The sequence below is a fragment of the Trichechus manatus genome, unplaced genomic scaffold (genome assembly GCF_000243295.1).
Source record: "Trichechus manatus latirostris isolate Lorelei unplaced genomic scaffold, TriManLat1.0 scaffold00069, whole genome shotgun sequence".
Taxonomy (NCBI): Eukaryota; Metazoa; Chordata; class Mammalia; order Sirenia; family Trichechidae; genus Trichechus; species Trichechus manatus.
In genome coordinates, this window is record NW_004444005.1 from 4,889,755 (window position 1) to 4,911,196 (window position 21,442).

The window sequence follows — 21,442 nt, forward strand, 5'->3', positions numbered from 1 at the left end:
CACAGATTACGCCCCCTCCTGGGGCAGGAAGTCAGTCAGAATGGAACAAGAGTGAGCAGGGCAGGCAGGCTGTCCACTGTGGCACTTGTTGGTTCTCAGGCAAATACAGTGAATGCCCGTTTTATACATGAGGAAAACAAGGGTCTCAAGAGCCCACCTGTCAGCCTTGAGAACAGAGTTAATGGGTGGCCGAGGCGGGACTCAAGCCCAGCTAACCCTGAGACTCACGTGATTATTTAAGATTGTGGTTTTTGTTCTTTTTAATATTCAACCTAAACACCAAGGAATGTACATACAAATCCGTTCGTGCAGTTGAAACAACTTCAGGTTTAAAGTGAACACAACAGGCAAATCCCCCAAAACTGTAGTTTATTTGGATTCTGGCTAATTACATTTGTATTATGCTCCTCTCACTTGAAACTCTACCATATCTATATGAAAGGGCTTTTCCCCTGGCAGTGAAACCATTAAAAATACGTGGACGTGCATGGGCACACACACACACACGCACGACAGGTAACACGTACACAGGTAACACTGACACATGTTCATACGCAGGTATGGAGACAGCGGGACCCGACGATCAGGTAACGACCTCTGTATGAAGAACGTACTCAGCAAAGTACTGTGAGCACAAAATTCCGTTACTGACACCATAACAAAAGTCAGTGCGTTTTAAAGAGAAATTCAAAGCAGTGAACAAGTGTCAGATGTGAATGGCAGTGAAGGCCCTCAAGGCGGGCTGTTACTAACACTCCCATCCCAGGAATTACCGGATGCGCCAACCACTCTAACCTAGACTCGGATTCTGTTTTTCTGGGAGTCGCCAGTGTCCAGAAAGGCCCCATGTAAACACAGCGCATCCCGCAGTGTCTCCTCGCCGACGCCTGCCAACAGTGCTCACCTTCGAATCTGCAGTGAACCCGGATGCCTGCTGTCACCGTCAGCCTCACAGAGGAATCTGTGCTCATCTGTTTAAATCCGTGACAGACTTGTATATGAAGCACAGGTGACAGAAACAGGTATCTTCTGGAAGTCTTTGGGAAGACAGATTACTGAGGAAAATGTCTAGTTGCCTGTTTTCTTCAAAATCATAGTCAAGTACAAAAGGAATGAAACCAGGATAGCTGTCAGATTAAATACATTACTTTCTTGCACCAACATTGCTCTTGAAGATATTCAGAGGTTTTGTCTTTGCTTTTAATTTAGAGCAAATTTTAAAAAACATGAATACCTTATAATAAACTAAGTCGGATGCCAAAACTGTTACTTTCTCTTGAGCAGGTGAATTTCATCAGTTCCTATGTCTTCGCACCTTCAGCCCTGATGAGAGCTACTCCTTAGCCTTCCAAACAAGTGCCTTTACTCATTTACAGCGCTTAGGAAAGGAAAAAAGCTATAGAAAAAGGAAATTTTCAAAGTAAGGCTTCCTCCCGGCCCAGGGTAGGCAGCAACTTCTGACGGGCCCAGTCAGAGTCTGGCTGGTTCTCTCTCGGTGGCCGTTACTTCCAGGTTGTGAGGACGGTTCTCCCTGAATCCCTCGACCGGCTGCCTTTGGGCCCCAGTGACTGCCCTGGACGACTTCTCAGCTCCCGGTCAGCCCCATCCCCCTGGGCCAGCTCCTCATCGTACCTGGAAGCAAAGAAGCCGCCACAGGATCATCACGAGCACTCACGCTGTAGCAGCGGGGCCAGTGCTGCCACAGGTTGCCCCCTCACCCGGAGACCATCTGACCTGCCCCTGCCAACCTCCAGCCCACCAATCACCACCCTGAGGTCACAAAGCGCATGAGTGAAGAAAGAACCAGTTGCCGTTAAGTCGATTCTGACTCATGGCGACCCCAGGTGTGCAGAGTAGAAATGCGCTCCATGGGGTTTTCAATGGCTGTCCTTTTGGAAGTAGATTGCCAGGACTTTCTTCTGAGGTGCCTCTGGGTAGACTCAAACAGCCTTTTGGTTAGCAGCCAAGTGGCCCTGTTACATTGTTATTGTAGACAGTACTCCCCGCCCCACTTGTCAGCTGACATTTTATCCAGCCCCCAGATCCGATTTGGCAATGACTGCTAAAGAAGCATGAACGAGACACCCTGGACTCAGCCCAGGGTATAGGAGAGAGCGGCTATCTGCAAGTCTTTTACACACAGCCTCCGCGGCGTCGGCGCCACTGACCCCACCTCAGACAGGAAGCAGGGGATGTAAGTGACCTGCCGGGAGGAGGAGCAGGACAGTGGGTCTCTGAGGTACCACTCACCAGCAGCTAAGAAAGGGGGTCCCAGACCCCACCAGCTTTGACCTACACTGCCCCTCTCCACTCTTGTTACTGCCTGTTTGCCAGTGAACATTTAGTGTGGGAGCACTAATGAGGGCCAGGGTAGGAGAAGCAGGCTGGGCTTCTGCATCTGAAAGGTACCCGACTGGCATCTCAGCTGCCGGCTGGCGCCTGGGTAAGCCCCTGGCCTTTCCCATTGGATGGCTCACTGGGTGCCCCTGCCTAGTGCAGGCCTGATGCGGGCTGGGCCCCACTGGCCGACTTCAAATCACCCTCCCGACCCGGAATGGAGGGCCCTGTCATCTCCACTTCAGATCCGAGGAACTGGACTCAAAGGTTTGGTTCCCGTACTAAGTCACATAATAAGGTGGCAGAGACGGAATTCAAACCCAGGACTTCTGAGCGCAGACTCAGAACTCGTTACCCCGCAGAGCTGGAGTGTGAAAAGTATTTCTGTTCACTGTCAGGGTGCACTGGGGCTGGAGTCCTGGCCACAGCCCTGACTGAGGACCCTCAGTTATACACAGAAATTCACGTCAAACGCAAGAGACACTAAGAAGCTTGGTGATGCTGAGCTCTGCTGACTTCCAGAAAAGGCTGTGTTTCTATGACAACTTTATTCACCGAATCAGAATGTGTGGCTCGAATGGGGTGTGGGTTAGCAGCTTCCGGGGCTGAAGAACTTATTTTCTAAATGATCCTTCTGGTGGTAAACTGAGGGCTGAAAGGGAAGGGGAGGGAGGAAGAAAACCCAGATGCTAACTGCTTGTCGGCCGCCATTACAGGGCTCCTCTGCTTGGTGCGGGGGTGTCAGGACCCCCGGGCCCTCCCCTCTCCTGGCCTTGCTAAGGAGAGACAAGGCCACAAATCGCTATGAAATGAGGATGCGGGATCGAGGACCCCTAGGGACCCGGGGGGCTCTCTCTCTACAGGTTTCTCCCAGGAAGCCCCCCAGCCCCTCTCCCCAGGGTCAGACACCCTCCTCCTGGGGCTGCTAGAAGCCCCAGGCTCCCCGTTCTTGTTGGCTCTCACTCTGTTGCCTCTTCTGTGTCTGCGTCCCTAGTGCAGGGCTCGAGTGACCCCTGGCTGCCCCCGGCACCTCACTCATCAGGGGATGCAGTAAGAATCTGCTGAATGAATGGGGGAAGCACACGCAGTCACCAGGCTCACCGCAGCTTAAAAACACAACACAGACAAAACCGGGCCTTTGGCAAGCAGGCGGCCTCTGGGCTGGGCTGCTCTCCAGGATGGCCTGGCCACCTACTGGGCTAATGCAGAGAGGGTGTTCTTCCAAGGCCCCTCCCTATCCTAGGGGCTTTTCTCCACGGTTTTCGCCAGCAGAGTCCAGTCACTTGTAGGGCTCAGAACAGCATTTTTAAAGGCTGTAGAAGCACAGCCCGCGACTTCAGAACCAGGCCCTGGGCAGCAGATGGAGTGCAGGCCTGGTGGCTCCAAGGCCACTGCATCCCCGAGCTCCTTCACCCTTAAACTGTTTAAAAATCTTGGAAAGGGTGTTGTGAGAACTAATGGGAGGCCGAGTGCTGGCCTGGCACGCGCCCCTCCTCGCTATGGCTGGCTGCACGTAAGCATCAACATCACGTACAGCAGACGACTAGGCGTGGGCTCTGGGTCCAGGGCCTGTGTTCAAATCCCCATGCCAGTGGCGCCTACCAGCTCGGAGCCCCGAGACCCGTGTGTGTGTGTGCCTGTGTGTCACGAAATATCTCTTCCTTTCTTTTCTGAATTTTAAATTAAAAACACGTAATTACTTTTATACACATGTCAACGGGAACCTAACATGCACGTTCTTTCTGTCTTCAGTGCGGTCTATTTTCTCTGGCTCTGCCTTCACATCTCCTCCTGGCCCAGCAGGAATCCACGCTGACAACCTGACCCGTGGGTCTTGGTGTATTTTCCCCTGCTCATCCACTCGCACATACACAACCACACACGTACCACGTGCACGCACACGGTGGGGGGGAGTCTGTGGTCACTGCTTACAGGGATTATCCTGAAGTTTGTTTTTCTCACCCAACCTCCCAGGCCCTACAGGGTGGCTCTCCATCAGTCAAGGCCACCTAACATTCCCTGGTATGAGAGAGCTGTGATTTATCCTGCCACTGGCCTCCTGATGGGCACTCTCTTTGTTCCCACTCTTTGTCACTACCAATGCGCCATTTAACCTCTCGAAGCCTTTTTTTCCACATCTGTAAAATGGAGCTAATAATAATACTTACCTCACAAGGCTGCTGGGGAAATTACATGTAATAATGTGTGTGTGTGTAAAGCACTTGGCACAGTTCCTAGTACGTGATAAGCCCTCAAATGTTAGCTACTATTATCACTCCTTTTCTTCACAACTCTGGAAGAGAAATCTTATCTTCCTCGTTTGAAAGGTATACACACTGAGGCTCAAAGACTTGTGGTGTTCAACAGCTCTTAAGTGGTGGGCCCAGGACATGACCAGGCTTCATACTCAATGGGGACGGAGTGAGGAGGACAGGCCCTGTGTCTGTCGTGCTCCCAGCCATCCCCAGAGGCTAACACAATGCCCAGCACGTAGTCAGTACTTCATAAATACCTATCAAGCCCAAGAATAGACAGAGCTCTAGTTTAGCACCCAAGCAGCTTTTCTGTTACGACATGATCTGTCCCACAGTATCATTAATAAATGAAATACTCTGTCCACATAACCCAGAAAATCCAAACTGGACCTTTGAATATACCTCAATTTAAACACAGAAGGACAATCACAAAGTCCCACACAACTTACAGAATTTCATAATTGCCAAGGACTTCCTTTGGGGGTGACTTGTTCCATTTGCAGTCTGGAATTTCGCCATTAGGGACCGCAATATTGAGGGTGTCGTTAATCAAGTTGTACTTTAGGATTCGATCGTTGGCAGTGCTGGAGGTGAGAGACGGGGAGGCATTCACCTAGCAGAGGAAAAAGCCCACATTCTTCATTTGCATTACTTACTCCTTTGGAATGAAAACATGGAATGCAGAAGAAAAGGCTGGCCACCACACACTATAAATAAAGCTGTTATTCAATGCTGTTAATATTTAAAGCCTTTAGGGCACCTTGTCTAGGAAGCATTTTGTGATCTACTTTTATTAGCTGTACGATAAGATATAAATAATATTTAAGAACAGGATTAGGATAATGATCCACGGATCAGCCATCCCACAAATAAAAAATCTAAGTCAGTGTACATCACAAATGTAATCTCTACCTATGTGAACAGCTGTCTTCAGTACCCAAAGCCTCCCAAAGCTTTGCCAGAATCAGCAAACCAAGTAACCCTCATCAAGCAGTGTTGTGTGGTTTATGTAGAAGGTAATGGGGCCTGTTTTCTGCTAAGAGAGTAACGCCTCACTAATAAAGCAATGCTGTTGTTGCTATTGCTGTTGCTGGGTGCTGTCCAGCTGATTCCAACTCATAGTCACCCCATGTGACAGAGCAGAACTGCCCCATAGGGTTTTCTAGGCTGTAATCTTTATGGGCCCCACACGCCTGTCAATTTGCCACACTGTGGTAGCTTGCGTGTTGCTGTGATGCTGGAAGCTAAGCTATGCCACCAGTATTTCAAATATAAGCAGGGTCACCCATGATGGACAGGTTTCAGTGGAGCTTCCAGACTAAGACAGACTAGGAAGAGGGACCTGGTAGTCTACTTCTGAAAACACTGCCCAGTGAAAACCTTATGAATAGCAGCAGAACACTGCCTGATACAGTGCTGGAAGATGAGCCCCTCAGGTTGAAAGGCACTCAAAATACGACTGGGGAAGAGCTGCCTCCTTAAAGTACAGTTGACCTTAATGACGTGGATGGAGTCAAGCATTCAGGACCTTCATCTGCTGATGTGGCACAACTGAAAACAAGAAGAAACAGATGTAAACATCCATTAATAACTGGAACACGGAACATACAAAATATGAATCCAGGAAAACTAGAAGTGGTCAAAAATGAAATGGACCACATAAACATCGATATCCTAGGCATTAGTGAGCTGAAAGGAACTGGTACTGGCCATTGTGAATCGGACAGTCACACGGTCTACTATGCCAGGAATGACAAATCGAAGAGGAATGGCATTCCTTTCATTGTCTAAAAGAACATTTCAAGATCTATCCTGAGGTACAACACTGTCAGTGATAGGATAATATCCACACACCTCAAGGAAGACCAGTTAATATGACTACTATTCAAATTTATGCACCAACCATTAATGCCAAAGATGAGGAAATTGAAGATTTTTACCAACTTCTGCAGTCTGAAATTGATCAAACATGCATTGATAATTACTGGTGATTGGAATGCAAAAGTTGGAAAGAAAGAAGAAAGTTAAGTGGTTGGAAAATACAGCCTGGGTGATAGAAAGGACACTGGAGATCAAATGATAAAATTTTGCAAGACCAACGACTTCTTCATTATAAATACCTTTCTTCAACAACATAAACAGTGACTATACATATAGACCTCACCAGATGGAATACACAGGAATCAAATTGACTACATCTGTGGAAAGAGACGATGGAAAAACCTCAGTATCATCAGTCAGAACAAGGCCAGGGGCCAACTGTGGAACAGACCATCAACTGCTTATACGCAAGTCCAACTTGAAGCTGAGGAAATTAGAACAAGTCAACGAGAGCTAAAATACAACCTTGAGTATATCCCACCTGAATTTAGAGACCATCTCAAGAGCAGATGTGACGCGCTGAACACTAATGACCGAAAACCAGATGAGTTGTAGAATGACAAGGACATCATACCTGAAGAAAGCAAGAGGTCATTAAAAAGACAGGAAAGAAAGAAAAGACCAAAATAGATGTCAGAGAGACTCTGAAACTTGCTCTTGAATGCTGAATAGCTAAAGTGAAAGGATGAAATGATGAAGTAAAAGAGCTGAACAGAAGATTTGAAAGGATAGCTCGAGAAGACAAAGTATTATAAGAACGTGTGCAAAGACCTCAAGACAGAAAACCAAAAAGGAAGAACATGCTTAGCATTTCTCAAGCTGAAAGAGCTGAAGAAAAAATTCAAGCCTTGGATTACAATACTGAAGGATTCTACGGAGAAAACAGTAAATGACACAAGAAGCATCAAAAGAAGATGTAAGGAATACAAAGTCACTGTACCAAAAAGAATTGATTTGACGTTCAAACATTTCAGGAGGTAGCATCTGATCAAGAACCAGTGGTACTGAAGGAAGAGGTCCAAGCTGCACTGAAAGGACTGGTGAAGAACAAAGCTCCAGGAATTGACGGAATACCAAGTGAGATGTTTCAACAAACGGATGCCGTGCTGGAAGTGCTCACTCGTCTATGCCAAGAAATCTGGAAGACACATACCTGGCCAACCAACTGTAAGAGATCCATATCTGTAACCATTCCAAAGAAAGGTGATCCAACTGAATGCGGAAACTATCAAAAAGCATCATTAATATCACACACAAGTAAAATTTTGCTGAAGATCATTCGAGGGCGGTTGCAGCAGTACATTGACAGGGAACTGCTAGAAATTCAAGCTGGATTCAGAAGAGGATGTGGAACAAGGGGTATCACTGCTGGTATCAGATGGATCCTGGCTTAAAGTAGAGGATACCAGAGAGATATTTACCTATGTTTCACTGACTATGCAAAGACGTTCAACTGTGTGGATCATAACAAATTATGGATAACGTTGCGAAGAATGGAATTCCAGAACACTTAACTGTGCTTGTGAGGAACCTGTACTTAGACCAAGAGGCAGTGGTTCAAACAGAACAAGGGGATACTGCGGGTTTAAAGTCAGGAAAGGTGTGCATCAGGGTTGTATCCTTTCAATAATTCAATTTGTATGCTGAGCAAATGATCAGAGAAGCTAGATATATGAAGAACAACGGGGAATCAGGATTGGAGGAAGACTCATTAACAACCTGCGATATGCAGATGACACCACCTTGCTTGCTAAAAGTGAAGAGGACTTGAAGCACTTACTGATGAAGATCAAGGACCACAGCCTTCAGTATGGACTACACCTCAACATAAAGAAAACAAAAATCGTCACAACTGGACCAATAAGCAACATCATGATAAACGGAGAAAATGTTGAAGTTGTAAAGCATTTTATTTTACTTGGATCTACAACCAACACCCGCGGAAGCAGCAGTCAAGAAATCAAAAGATGCATTGCATTGGGCGAATCTCCTGCAAAAGACCTCTTTAAAGTACTGAAAAGCGAAGATGTCACTTTACAGACTAAGGTGTGCCTGACGCAAGCCACGTTGTTTTAAATTGCCTCATATGCATGTGAAAGCTGGACAATGAAGAAGGAAGACAGAAGAATTTACGCCTCTGAATCACAGTGTTGGTGAAGAATATTAAACATACCATGGACTGCCAGAAGAAGGAACAAATCTGGCTTAGAAGTACAGTCAGAATGCTCATTAGAAGCGAGGATGGAGAGACTTTGTCTTACATACTTTGGACATGTTATCAGGAAGGACCAGTCCCTGGAGAAGGACACTGTCTTCGTTATCTAGTATTACTATCAAAGAAATACTACAAGTGGATGGCTTTTACGAAGAGAAATTTATTCTTTCACAGTCTAGGAGGCTAGAAGTCCGAATTCTAGGCATTAGCTACAAGGGAAGGCTTTCTCTTTCTGCGGGCTCTGGAGGAAGGTCTTTGTCATCAATCTTCCCAGGTCTAGGAGCTTCTCTGTTCAGGAATCTCGGGTCTAAAGGACGTGCTCTGCTTCAGGCGTTGCTTTCTTGGTGGTAGGAGGCGCCCCTGTCTCTCTGCTCACTTCTCTCTTTACATTTCGAAAGAGATTGGCTCAAGACACAATCCAATCTTACAGATTGAGACCTGCCTCATTAACATAACTGCCATTAATCCCATCTCATCAACAACATAAGATAGGATTTACAACACATAGGGAAATCACATCAGATGACAAAATGGTGGACTATCACACAATACTGGGAATGATGGCCCAGCCAAGTTGATAGATGTTTTTCGGGGGCACAATTCAATTCATAACAGACATCATGCTTGGTAGAGCAGAGGGTCAACAAAAAAGAGGAAGACCATCAATCAGATGGAATGACACAGTGGCTGCAACAATGGGCTCAAGCATAAAAACTGTTGTGAGGATGGCACAGGACCAGGCAGTGTTTCGCGCTTTTGTTGGACATGGGGTGACTCTGAACTGGAACAGACTTGACGTCACCTAACAACAACACAGATGCGTGTGTGTGTGTGTGTGTGTGTGTGTGTGTGTGTGTGTGTAGTTACCAAAGCTTTGGCAGTATAACAAGTAAGTTATGTGGACAACAGCTCCCTCTAAAAACGGAGGCTCGGGAAGAGCAGCTGGATTTAGCGCTCAGCAGCTTCCTGCAGGGTTCCTGCTGACTTGTCCGCCAAGGGGTCACTCACCACAACTTGCTGATGGAAACAAGTTTCAGAGTGAAGTGTGCCTGAGGACAGGGTCTGAGCCGTCACCTCTAAATGAGCTGGATGAAAGGACACAGTGCTCGGGGCTGCATCCAGGGTGAGAAGCTGACAGACGGAAGGCCTCATTCTCATGCCATTCCAACCCCGTGTCCCCTCAGAGGCTGGAAGCTCCTCTCACTGGCTTCAGAGCAACCACAGGCGATTTGGGCAAAGTTGGTTGTAAACCTGGGCCTCAGACAGGAGCTCCAGTGCCCAACGCTACTGAGGAACACGCCCCAGGCTGGGCACCAGCAAGAAGGACTTTTGAACAATAAGGGTTCAGGGACCCGCCCTGACGTAACAGCCACCACAGCGTCCCCGATGCTACTTTAAATATACCGATGAACTCACTTGCGAACTAGGCCTTGATCCCAAGGAACAAGGCCCCCAGTGAGCACCAGAGGAACCCGGGGGACAGGGTATGGGACTGCCAAACCATGGGCGGGTCCAGGAGCTCTTGGACCCCGGGCACAGCAGCCACCAGGGTAGCCTCAAAGGCTCATCCAGAAGATGGCAGCTCCCCCTCCACGGTCTGTGCTCAGCCCCGATGAGATCTGCGAGTGCGCTCACATTTCAAGGGTCAGCAAACTGCTAAACGGGAACATCTGTCCCGTTCAGTCTGAGCCCTAACCTGGCCAGCCCCCCGCCCGGCCTGAGGACTGTTTGCCGGGAGGAGAGTGAGCCCGTTCCGGGCGGAGCGAGGGAGCCGTGCACAGGGGGCGAAGCCAGGTTGTGCCGCGCGCACTGACCTCAATCAGCCAGGGCTTCAGCCTGTCGTCGATGATGATGTCGTAGCCGTAACACTCGAAGCAGTGCTTGTCGTTGTTCATCACCGGCTGTGGAGAGTCGGCGGCGGGTTACCCGTGCGCCCGAGGGCGCAGTGATACCACCCTCACCGCACCGCCTCTGTTCAACCGGCCAGCCCTCCGCACCATTCTGGGCGGCCACAGCCCGCCTCCTACGGCAGGGGGGCCAACCTTTACCCCCTGAAGACCCCTTTCTTTCCCTCTTCCTCCCAGAGGCCTCAGAGACCCAACACTTCCCTCGGTCTCACAAACGGAATTTATCAAGTGATAACTGGCTTCTCCAGGCCTCACTCATCAGAGGTTCAGCTAACGGTGAACGTCTCCACCCGCACGACACTGTACACACAGTGACAGGATACCAGCCCCAAGCTCAGGAGCCTGAGCCGAGGCTGTGCAGCCAACCAAGCAACCAGAACTGTCACCAGGCTGTCACTTGCTCACAGGCTTGTAAGGACACGGTGCCAGGTTAGGAACCTCTCTTCTCATGGAAAACAGTAAATCTACTTACTTAAAAAATCTGAATTTTCTTTTTAATTCTCAATTCCATTTCACTTTAGGCAAACTGTTCTCCAAGTACGTTACACACACTACGTTACACACACACACACACACACACACACACACAGAAAAACACCAGGCTGCTTGCTTACTTGCTTACCATACAGATTCCTGGGGCCTACCCCGCTGCCTGAATTAACACCTCCAGGGAGAGACCCTGTGTGGTAAAATGAGTTCCTTTATGTGGCCTTTTGCCTCCGTTCTTTGAAAAACAGCTTGAAATTTTTCCCCTAAGCCCCGAGGCATTACCTTTGCCGGAGTTTTCTACCCTAGAGGGTTTGTTACTTTTGTCCAGATGGACTGACATCTCCTGGGAAAGCTGTAAACAACTTGGTTTGATACTTTTTGTCTGGTCCTGGTGGGAATGTCATGCCTTGAAATTGACAAGGAGTTTGTGTATATAAGCAGCCTGCCCCAGAGCAGTTTTTGAGACAGAAAGAAGCAGGAATTGAAGTAGCAGAAAGCAGCAGAGAGAGAGGAGGCAAGGAACCTCATAAAAGAGCTGTAACACGGGTCAAGGGTTCTAACAGTGAAGACAGGAAGAGGCCTGGGAGGGGCCCAGTGGCAGAGCTGGTGGCAACAGACAGCAGAGACAAGAGGAGCCTGTTCTGAGAAGGCCAAGAGGGGCCTGTCCTCAGGAGGCTGAGAAGAGGCCTGCATGGTTGAGAGGAGCCGAGAGAGCTGCCCCGTACTGAAGAAGGTAGACTTTGCCTACATGCTTCCTGATCCTGATCCTGATCCTGAGTTGCAGCCTATTGATCCTGATCCTGAGTTATACCCTTTTCTTTAATAAACCACTTAACTGTAAATATGGCCTGTGAGTTCTGTGGGGCCATTGCAAAAGGTTATCGAACCCAGAAGAGAGGTAAGGAGGGCCGTGGGAAGGGCAGCTGGTGTGAGAATTGGTAAAAAGGTTGGAGAGTGGACATGTCTGACCTCCACCTCACAGGAATCACTATCAGCACAAAGCATTATCCTCCACAAAGTCAGACAGGTTCTGACGCTACTACTGACCCTACCTAGTCCCACCATGCCACACCCAGCAGTAAGTATTTTCACACCCTCCCCTGGGGAGTCTTCCACGAGCCCCACAGACACTGCAGTAGGGCTTGTTTAGAAGCGAGGGCGTTCAAGTTAGACCTGGAAGCCCCTCAGGGAGAGGGGCTCAAGAGATAACTCGCCCACTTTCTCCTGAATTCAGGAGGAAAGCGAGGTGCCGGGGTTGTGTCATCATCTAATTTAGAGCCATTACATGTCCACTCGAAGCCTGGTGTCCTACCCCAGCCACTGTCCAGTAAGGCCTCTGCAGGACCAGCAGTTGCTCACCCTGTCACTCCCCAAGCCACGCTGTCTCCAACCCTCCGAGAATCCTGCCCTGGCTGTCACTCTCAACTTACCCGTCCCTTCTCAGTCTCAGGCCCATGTCACCTACTGCCCCAAGCTCTTCCTGCACTACTGCAGCGACCTGTTCCTGTATCTGCCTCACCCCCAGATCCTCTGACGGCAATATGCCTGGGAAAATTCAGGAAATATCTGCTAAGTGAATAAAAACTGAGTAAATAAATCCTTACCCCAAACACCCTCAGAGCCTGAGAAATCCAACAGATTGACAGCTCAGGAAGCTGAGGTCAGGAGGGACGGCCAGAGGCACTCGCCAGAGGTACCAGCCAGGAGTTCGGCAAGTTCTGGGGCCCGGACTCAGGTGTACTTGTTAAAAAGCCAACGATTTCTCAAAACTCAGTACAGAGAGAATAGAACGGGTTAGAGAGGGAGGCTAAGGGCTGGTTTAATCAGTGATGAAGAGTCACACAATCATACACGGTAACAGGCTAATGGCACTTAACCTAACTGCCCCCAATCATTTGGCTCACGTCTGCTGAGCGTTTTTCACAGAACAGCCCTGTGATATCCGTGTCACTGCCCATTTCACAGATGAGGCGTCTGAGGCTCAGAAAGGGTGGGCACTTGTCCAAAGTCACCAGCTGGGATGTGGTAGGGCCCAGCCTGAAGTCACATCTGAGCCTAGAACTCCACGCCTGTTTCCCACCCGTGACCCACCATCCAGGTTGCAAAGGTAAAAGAAGGCTTCAATGGAATAAGAGATGTGGAACTCTGCCCATACAATTAGCTAGATCCTGAGGGGTTGTTTCCTTTTAAATCCTCACTCTGAATCAGACAAAGAAAAAAGCGACATGCAGCACTTATGAAGTGCTTTGTAAAACTGGAAGAGCGTCCAACTCAAGACATGAGCCAGCAAAGGCTCCCACCTACCCCAGAAGTCAATGCTCTGTCAGTAACTTTGTTTACACAGTTGTTTTGAAGAAGCCTTTACATACGGTGAGGTTCAGTGTAAGTTGGCATGTTGAGAGAAAAATGGGAGAGGGCCTCAATTTTCCACCGAGGAGGTTTCGTATAAGTATTTTCACACACATCCACCGCTGCCAGAGCCATTATCGCACTTCCTCCCGAATAGCAACGTCACACACTTTCGACCGTGAAGTGAAGAGCCCTTTTCACAGCCCCTCAGCTCCGAGCGTGTGGGACATACCCGACCACCTGGCCTTGCTTTTGCATTCTGTGACCTGGCGGTGATTCTCTAAGTTTCTGAAGTTTTAGAAGCACCTTTATTAAAAGAACGGGACGTGCCCCACCACGCACACACACACTCCATGGTGACCGGTCACCAGCTCTCGGGGACCCAGGCCGTGCCCTCAGGTCCCGCACCTGAGTGGCCAGTCTGTTTGGAGGCCACCTCTGCAGGCACAACAGCAGACCACACCACCTCAGAGAGAAGACAGACCAGGGGAACAAGAGTCGAGTGACCTTGGCAGCGTGGGACAGTCATTCTCCTGCCACCACGCCACCCCGGGGGCCACGCCTGCTCTCCCTCTCTCGGCTCTCTGGGCCTAGGCCTCCGTCTGGCTGAGAAGTCACACAGGGTCATGAAGCCACTCAGAGATCCCATACATGACACACTGAAAATAGCGGTCGACGGGCTAGTGCGCAAACGCTCACTCCTTTCCTTCCCCTCGAAAATAGACACGCACCTGCTTTAAAGCCAGAAAACAAAACAAAAGCTGCAAACCAGCAAACCAATTTGGGGAGAGGTGGGACCTGTGGGCCTCTCAGCCCTAAAAAGCTATGAAATATCCAAGTCAAGAAGCCTAAACATAAGGAGGCTGCTGAAAACCCATCTCCAGGACATCAGCTTGTGCCAAAATAGTCATTATTGATCCAAGAGGCACAGCAGAGAGCCGATAATGACGTCAAGAGGGCCCTCACTTCCGACGCAAGGCCTGTGGCTACTTCCGGAGAAGCCTGGGCAGCACCTGGGGGATGCTGCACCCCCGCCCCCATTCCCGAAACCGCCTGGGCCTCTGGCAGACTCCGAGGAGGTGAGCCGTGAAAGAGCGTTTTAGCAGCAGGCCAGCGAGCCTTCCTGCCTTGCGGGAACAGCCCATGAGCTCCCTGGCTGTTCTCTCCTCGCTCTTGCTCGGTATCCTGGGCTCCCACCACCCAAGCGAGACCCTCGTGGCTGCTGTCCCTCCCAGTCTCCCTCCCCATGCACAGGGTACTCACCGCCACGGCCTTCAGGGACTGCACGATGATCCAGTGGATCTCGTCGAACAGCTTGCTGGTGACCTCCTTGCCACGGGTGCTCTCCAGGTAGAGTCGCAGGTTGCTCACGGTCCACTTGCCGCCGTGGATGTGGTTGTAGTCGTCCTGCACGGGAAGGGAGCACCCTCAGGCCATGCAACCAAGGGGGTCTGGGGCCTCTTCTCTCACCCCAACATTTCCTGAGTGCCTCCTCAGCATGGGCCGCCCCGGTGAGCTGGGCCAGTATGATCCCTGCCCCCACTCTGGAATATTCTTATAATTGATCATTTACACCTGGTAGTGCCTGCTGTGGCGTGCCCCGATCCCGTATCAAAACAAGGCACTCGTTCTTCCAGCGGAGACCCTCGCTGGTTGCTGCCCTTGGCTGAAGGGAGCTGCCTGGTCCAAGGTTATGCCCCTCCCTGGGGCCAGCCGGCATCCCAGGACTGGTAGATGCCAGAGTCCTGGCCCCCTGCCTCCATGAGGGACCATCTGCAGGGCTGTCCCAGCTCCAGAGCACATGCCCGTGGGGTCGGCTAAGGCCTGTCACAGCTGCACCACAACTGCCTCTCCCCTCCCCTGGCCCTGCCTCCCTCCCAGGCACTGCTCCAACACAGGTCCCCGCCTCAGAGGCTGCTTCCCGGGGAAGCCGACCCAAGACACACCTGTGCCCTGTACTGCGGTTCAGAAGCACCATACTTAACCTCTAACAACCTTGCAAAGTCGGCCATCATCATCCTGTTTCACAGGTAGAAAGACCAAGGCTCAGAGAGGCACACAGCTTGCCCGAGCTTTCCTCCCAGGGTACAGTGGACATGGGCCCGAGGCCAGGCCTGCTGATGCCAGTGTAGTGCTGTTTCTCCGCCCCTGAAACTTAATTCTCCACACACCGCTTTCCTCTGAAGGCAAAGAGCTAGGAAATACTGAAGTATAGTACAAAGCGGAGACACCAGGATTTCATTTTCAGTATAAAGTTGAGAAATGTGAACCAAAACAAAACCACTCTAGAAATGAGCAAAACCCACTGACCCAAAAGAAGACTTCATTTTACTATAAAAACAGGGAATGAACCATATTTAATTCAAAAAAAAAAAAAAAAAGAAACCTTTTCAGGGTCCGAGATAAACTCCTTTTACACACCAGTTTTTATTGAAATATCTCAAAAGATGAAGTGCCCCAGCTTGTTCACCTAACGAACTCTTCCAATAACTCACTGCTGGTGATCCTAGAAAGGGACTGTAAGGGAGGAAAATCGGACTCGCTGTCCACCAATACTTTTCTTTTTCTAGTCACAGATTCTCTTTACTAGCCAGAAAAGCTGATGTTCACTTAAAGTTCTAGAAGCATAAAATATGCATGGCAGAACAGTCTAACACGTGTCTAGATATAAAAAGCAAGTAAACACCTGCTTTTTTTGGCCTGTGGGAAATTATTCCATCAGAAATCTCTCAAAGCATTTTTTGATTCATTCATTTGCAAACATCTCCCGTTTCAGTTTGTACCTGATGTTCCCTTCCCCTTCTCTGCCAGCTGCCACCCCGCCCTCCACCCCGGCTCAGGGCGCTGGCTTGAGGGCAGGATGGTCCTTTCTCCTCGTGGGCTGCACTCCCACTCCGGCACCTCCAGACAGCACCGAGGTGTCTCTGCCCTTTGTCATCGTCACTTCTCTGCAGTGCTGCCTTCCCTGTGGGTCTCTGAGCTCCGAGGGCAGGAAGTACGGGGCAGACGGACCTCGCCAGGTCAAAGGGCTACTTTACAACGTGTCAGTGTTTAACACGATGTCCCTTCTTCATTCAGTTCTCAAATACACCCAAGGGAAGCTTCCGCACGCTGGAACTTCGGTTTCTTGGAGTAAGCTCTTTCTTAACTTACAAAGCGAGGCATTTACAACCAGGACCAACATGGCGAGTGCTGCTGCTTCTGGAGCTCTGTAAGGACACCTTGTGCACTCTCCTCCCATGGACTGAAATTGTTTCTTACTGATGGGATGAAGTGGCCCAGCTGACAGCACCTCCTGAGAACGCCCGTCTAACAGGATGCTCCCAATTTCCGCCTGGCAGCCCCAGACCCGGAGCTGGGCACTGGCAGGCCGAGACACTCTGCACTGTCCTCAGGGACACCAAGTGGCCTTGTGGTCCAGTCGTCATCCCACTCCCTCTGCTAAATGTGCTATTCGGCTATGAAGGGTCTCATGTCATTGCTCAGCCCTCCCGAAAGGGCTGACAGTTTCGGTCTATACCACCTGAAAGATCACTTTCTCCATTATTAACAAAGTCTTGGCCAGACCTCCTATTCCACCTAAACCTTGAACACCTGTGACAACAGTGCTCTCAATTTGCTTTTGAGAAAACCTGATGGACGAACAAGCCAACCCGGGTCAGCCTCACGGAAAGACCACTCCTGACCCTCAGTCAAAGGGAGCCACTGTCATTGACAGACCAGCAAGGTGACAACACAGCTCCCATTTGCAACGAGGAGACGAAGGTTCAGGGAGGCTCAGGTGACATGCTCCGTCTCACAGAGGCTAAGTGATGGCTGTGGGCTTGAACCCAGGCTGGTCAGACAAGCTCTTCGGTAGGTTATACAGAAAAGCTGGTTTTACATCAGTACACATTCTCTTCCTACTCAAATTATGAAAAAGACCAGGTACTCAAGGCTTCCACTCAAGCAAGATTCAAAGAGAAGACTCCTTCATAAGGAAATGAGACCGTCAAAGTTTTTTGTTAGGAAGCAGGACTAGATCAAAGCCCCAAGCCCTGGACAGACCCTACAAAATCCACTGTGTCCTGCCCTCGCTGCCTTGCCAAATGCCTCTCACTTGGCACACCCCGCCACTCCGGCCTCCTCACAGCTCTGCAGTGCTCCCTCTGCCATGGGACCCTGGCACACACTGCACCCTCTCTAGAATGCCTTCTCTCACCCCTCCTGTGTCAGCCTGCTCACACCGAATATCAAGCACCCCTTTTGTGGGGAAGCTTCTCCGACCACAGGACTAGGGCATTTCTCTGTTCCATGCTCTTCTAGATGCGGCTGGTCCCGGCCTTCAGAATGTCTCAGTTGTAATTATACATTCATCAGCGTGATCATTTGATGAATGTCTTCTCCCTAGAGGCTGCAGGCTCCACAAGAGGGGTATCTGGAGAATACCGATGGAATATTCCATCAGTGGAGCCCTGGTGGTGCAGTGCTTAAGAGCTCGGCTGCTAACCAAAAGGTTGGCGGTTCAAGTCCACTAGCCACTCCCTGGAAACCCTATGGGGCAGTTCTACTCTGTCCTATAGGGTCGCTATGAGTCGGAATCAACGCGACATCAACGGTTTTGGTTTCGGTATTCCATCAATGTTAGTTTGCCCATCACTGTATCCCCAGCACGCAGTGTAGGACCTGGCCCACAGAGGTGCTCAATGAGGAGTTGTTGAATTAATGAATGACTGAAGATGCAAGTCAACTCATGTAAACCTCTCAACAGCTCTATAACACTACTGTTATCTTCTTTAACAACTGGGGAAATTGGGCTCCGAGAGTTGAATTAACTGGCCCAAGATCACAGAGCTAGAAAGACAGTAATTGAACCCTGGGCCTTCTAGATCCTTCTATCCAACGACCCAACCACCTGGGCTGTCACTTGGAGCCTGCCTCTCACCCTCCCCATCAGTACCAGGGCTTGGATCATTATATACGTTGAGTATCACCCCTGTGCCCTACTCACCCTCTCTAAAAACAGAGAAACAAAACACAGCCACAAAATCAGTCCATTTCCTTAAGCTCAGAGGCAAAGAGGCACTCACTCCGTGTTTCTGAATGGCCACGTTGGTGAGGTGAACAAACATGTTATCCAGCTCACTGGTGCTCGGGGTGTACTTGACGGTGCAAAATCGACAAAATCCAAGTTTGTACCTAGATGGGAATTTACATTCGTTCAGTACTCTGAGGAGAGGCATAAATAAAATAAAATAGACCACTTAGCTCTTTATAAAAGAGCTGCTTTTTCATTTTTACGATTAACCGCAGCATGAAGGTTGATCACTTTATTTCACTCACGACCTATCATGTGCCAGGCACGGTACATGTATTACATCTCACTAAACCTCCGAGCAGCTCTCAGAAGTCAGCAGTCTGTGTTAAAGCACAATCTCAAGGATGGACTCTTACATGTAACAGCGCAGGGGCCGGTACGTGGACACCAGGACATACAAGCGCAGGTCAAACTTCCTCCCGCCAATTAGCAGCGGGTTGTTGATATAGAGAGAGATCACGTAGGCTTCCTTACTCGACTGAGACACAAACCTAAAAACGTCAGAGAAAGTCAAAACGAGACGGTGAAGACCAAAGGTGTGCTCAGTCGGTTAAGTCCCCCACATCCCACAAAGCAAGCCGCCTGCACATCGGGGGAAAAGGCAGGGTGAGGGGCGTCCACAGAGGACTGCCTCTGCTGCCCCACCTACAGGCGACAGTGCCAGGAGCTGCACGACAGCCCGAGACCCCGCTCACGGAAGAGCCCCTTGGGCCCAACCCATCTGGGGCCAGCAAACTGCAGTCAAATTTAAATGTCCTACACAAGGAAAAACAAGTCCTGCTGCCGTAGCGGTTAAGTACCCGGCTGCTAACCGAAGGGCCAGCAGTTTGAACCCACTAGCCGCTTTGTGGGAGAAAGATGTGGCAGTCTGCTCCCATAAAGATTACAGCCTTGGAAACCCTATGGGGCAGCTCTACACTGTCCTCCAGGGTGGCTAAAACCAAAAAAAAAAAAAACAAACAAATCCATTGCCATTGAGTTGATTCCGACTCATAGTGACCCTAAAGGACAAAGTAGAACTGTCTCACAAGGTTTCTAAGGAGCAGCTGGTGGATTTGAACTGCTGACCTTTTGGTTAGCAACGAAGCTGTTAACCATTGCACCATCAGGGCTCCTAGAGTGGGAACTGACTCGACGGCAGTGGGTTTAGTGGGTTTTACAAAATGAAGATGGATCCCTGTCACTCCTGAGAACTCCTGTCACTGAGCTCCCCACCCCACCGTGACCAGCAACAATGGTCCATGCTGCACACCGACACTTTGCTTTAATGACACTGGGCATTTCTGAGCAGGTGAGGACACCAAAGAGCCAAGTGAGCTGGCAGGAGTCCCCGACTAAACCCCCTGGCCCAACACCCTCAGTTCAGAGGAGCAGCAGTCCCAGGCAGGAGACCTGACAGCCCAGGCCACTTCTAAGACCACAAAGGCCCCCACTTCCACATGCTTCACCTGCAGTAACTCACCCCACCCACCACACCTATGAGGTCGGCACAATTATTACCCCACTTTACTCAGATGAGGAATCTGAGGCACTCAGAGTCTGAAACACACAATTCTCTCAGCCAGTGTCAGACTGGAATTCAAATCCAGGGACTCTGGGGCCCCCAGCCCAGCTCTCAAGCAGAAGCTACCCAGCCTCAGAAACGCAGTGACTGAACAAGTCTCACAACCAACCTGTAGGACAGAGGGCCAGTATGACTCCCTGCTCTGGGACCTTGAGCTGCTTCATGTACCTTTTCCTTGTAATTTACCTCAGGTGAGAGTCTGTGATTAACTACGCCACAGGAGCCACAGAGACTTGCTGTAACTCCACGTGACAAACGATGCCACAGCTGTAGAAGCCAGCCAGGCCACCCACAGGCCTAGCCCCTTTGCCCCGCAGGGATTCGACAGCTAAGACTGAAGAAAGATACGAGGCTGCTATCTGGGCGGCACGGGGACAGTGGGGTCCCCCACTTACGAGGACGTCTTGCTGTCCCGGGACCACTTTTTGATCTGTGAGAGCTTGTTGATGAGGAAGATACCCTTTCCCTGGGCTTTGCCACAAGGCTTCATGATCCAGGTGCTGGAGGGGCTTTTCCTGAACTCCTCGACAAACAGGTTGTAGTCTGCTGGTAGCATGTAGGTGACCGGAACGAAGTCTGCAAGGTCGAGACACCCCGTGCTGGTAAGCCGAGGGGACAACGGTACACCCTGCCCAACAGTGGCCATGGATAGCAAAGTCCTGCCACTGCCTTTCAGGGGCCTGCGTCAGTACCACCCTCCCCACCCACCGCCAAACCCAGCGCCTAACAGAACGAGGACTTCTGCCGTTCACTTCCTGTACAATGATAACAAGGTAACTTTATCAAGCTCTGTGTGCTGAGCGCTTTAGAATCTATAGTGTTTAGCCCCACATCCCCCTGTGAGGGGGGTACTGTCATCATTCCCACTTATCAGATGAGGAAACCAAGGCCCAAAGAGATCGGTCGTATGATTTCGCCCAGGCATGTAAAGGGATGTTGAAACTCTCCAACAGTCCAGCCTTTATTGCCAGACGGGACAGGGGCACCATCCTCCCGGGTACCACCACATGCAGTAATGACCCCAGAGGGCACTGAGGATATTCCCTCACGTAAGCACACGCAGCATAAACTAAAAAGAAAAACCCATTGCCATGGAGTCGATTCTGACTCATAGCGACCCTATAAGACAGAGTAGAGCTGCCTCATGAGGTTTCCAAGGAGCAGCTGGTAGATTTGAACCGCCAACCTTCTGGTTAGCAGCCATAGCTCTTAATCACTGCGCCACCAGGGTTTCACATGCAGCATAGCCACAGGCAATTCCCAAGGTGCTCACAGAAACCAAAATTCCAAACTGGAGTGCTCCATCCCCCACTCCTGAGGTGTGGAGACGACCTGCACAAATGCGTTCACCTGTCAAAGCCACCAATC

The 21,442-nt window shown here is 50.0% G+C and overlaps 1 protein-coding gene across 5 annotated transcripts in view; it reads right to left on the reverse strand.

Annotated features, from left to right (window-relative positions):
- Positions 1 to 358: 358 nt before the first annotated feature.
- TTLL1 (TTL family tubulin polyglutamylase complex subunit L1) overlaps positions 359 to 21,442 on the reverse strand; it is a 37,676-nt gene continuing 16,592 nt past the window's right edge. For 4 of the 5 annotated variants that reach the window (XM_023734599.1, XM_023734598.1, XM_004379991.2 and 1 more), the window contains 7 exons: positions 20,470 to 20,650; positions 18,867 to 19,001; positions 18,503 to 18,611; positions 14,697 to 14,840; positions 10,503 to 10,589; positions 5,042 to 5,205; positions 359 to 1,632 (listed from right to left, as the gene is read on the reverse strand). In XM_023734599.1, coding sequence (XP_023590367.1) covers positions 1,503 to 1,632; positions 5,042 to 5,205; positions 10,503 to 10,589; positions 14,697 to 14,840; positions 18,503 to 18,611; positions 18,867 to 19,001; positions 20,470 to 20,650 — 950 coding nt within the window. In that variant the 3' untranslated portion in view covers positions 359 to 1,502. The remainder of the gene's footprint in view (positions 1,633 to 5,041; positions 5,206 to 10,502; positions 10,590 to 14,696; positions 14,841 to 18,502; positions 18,612 to 18,866; positions 19,002 to 20,469; positions 20,651 to 21,442) is intronic. The other variant, XM_023734600.1, reaches the window with a different exon arrangement.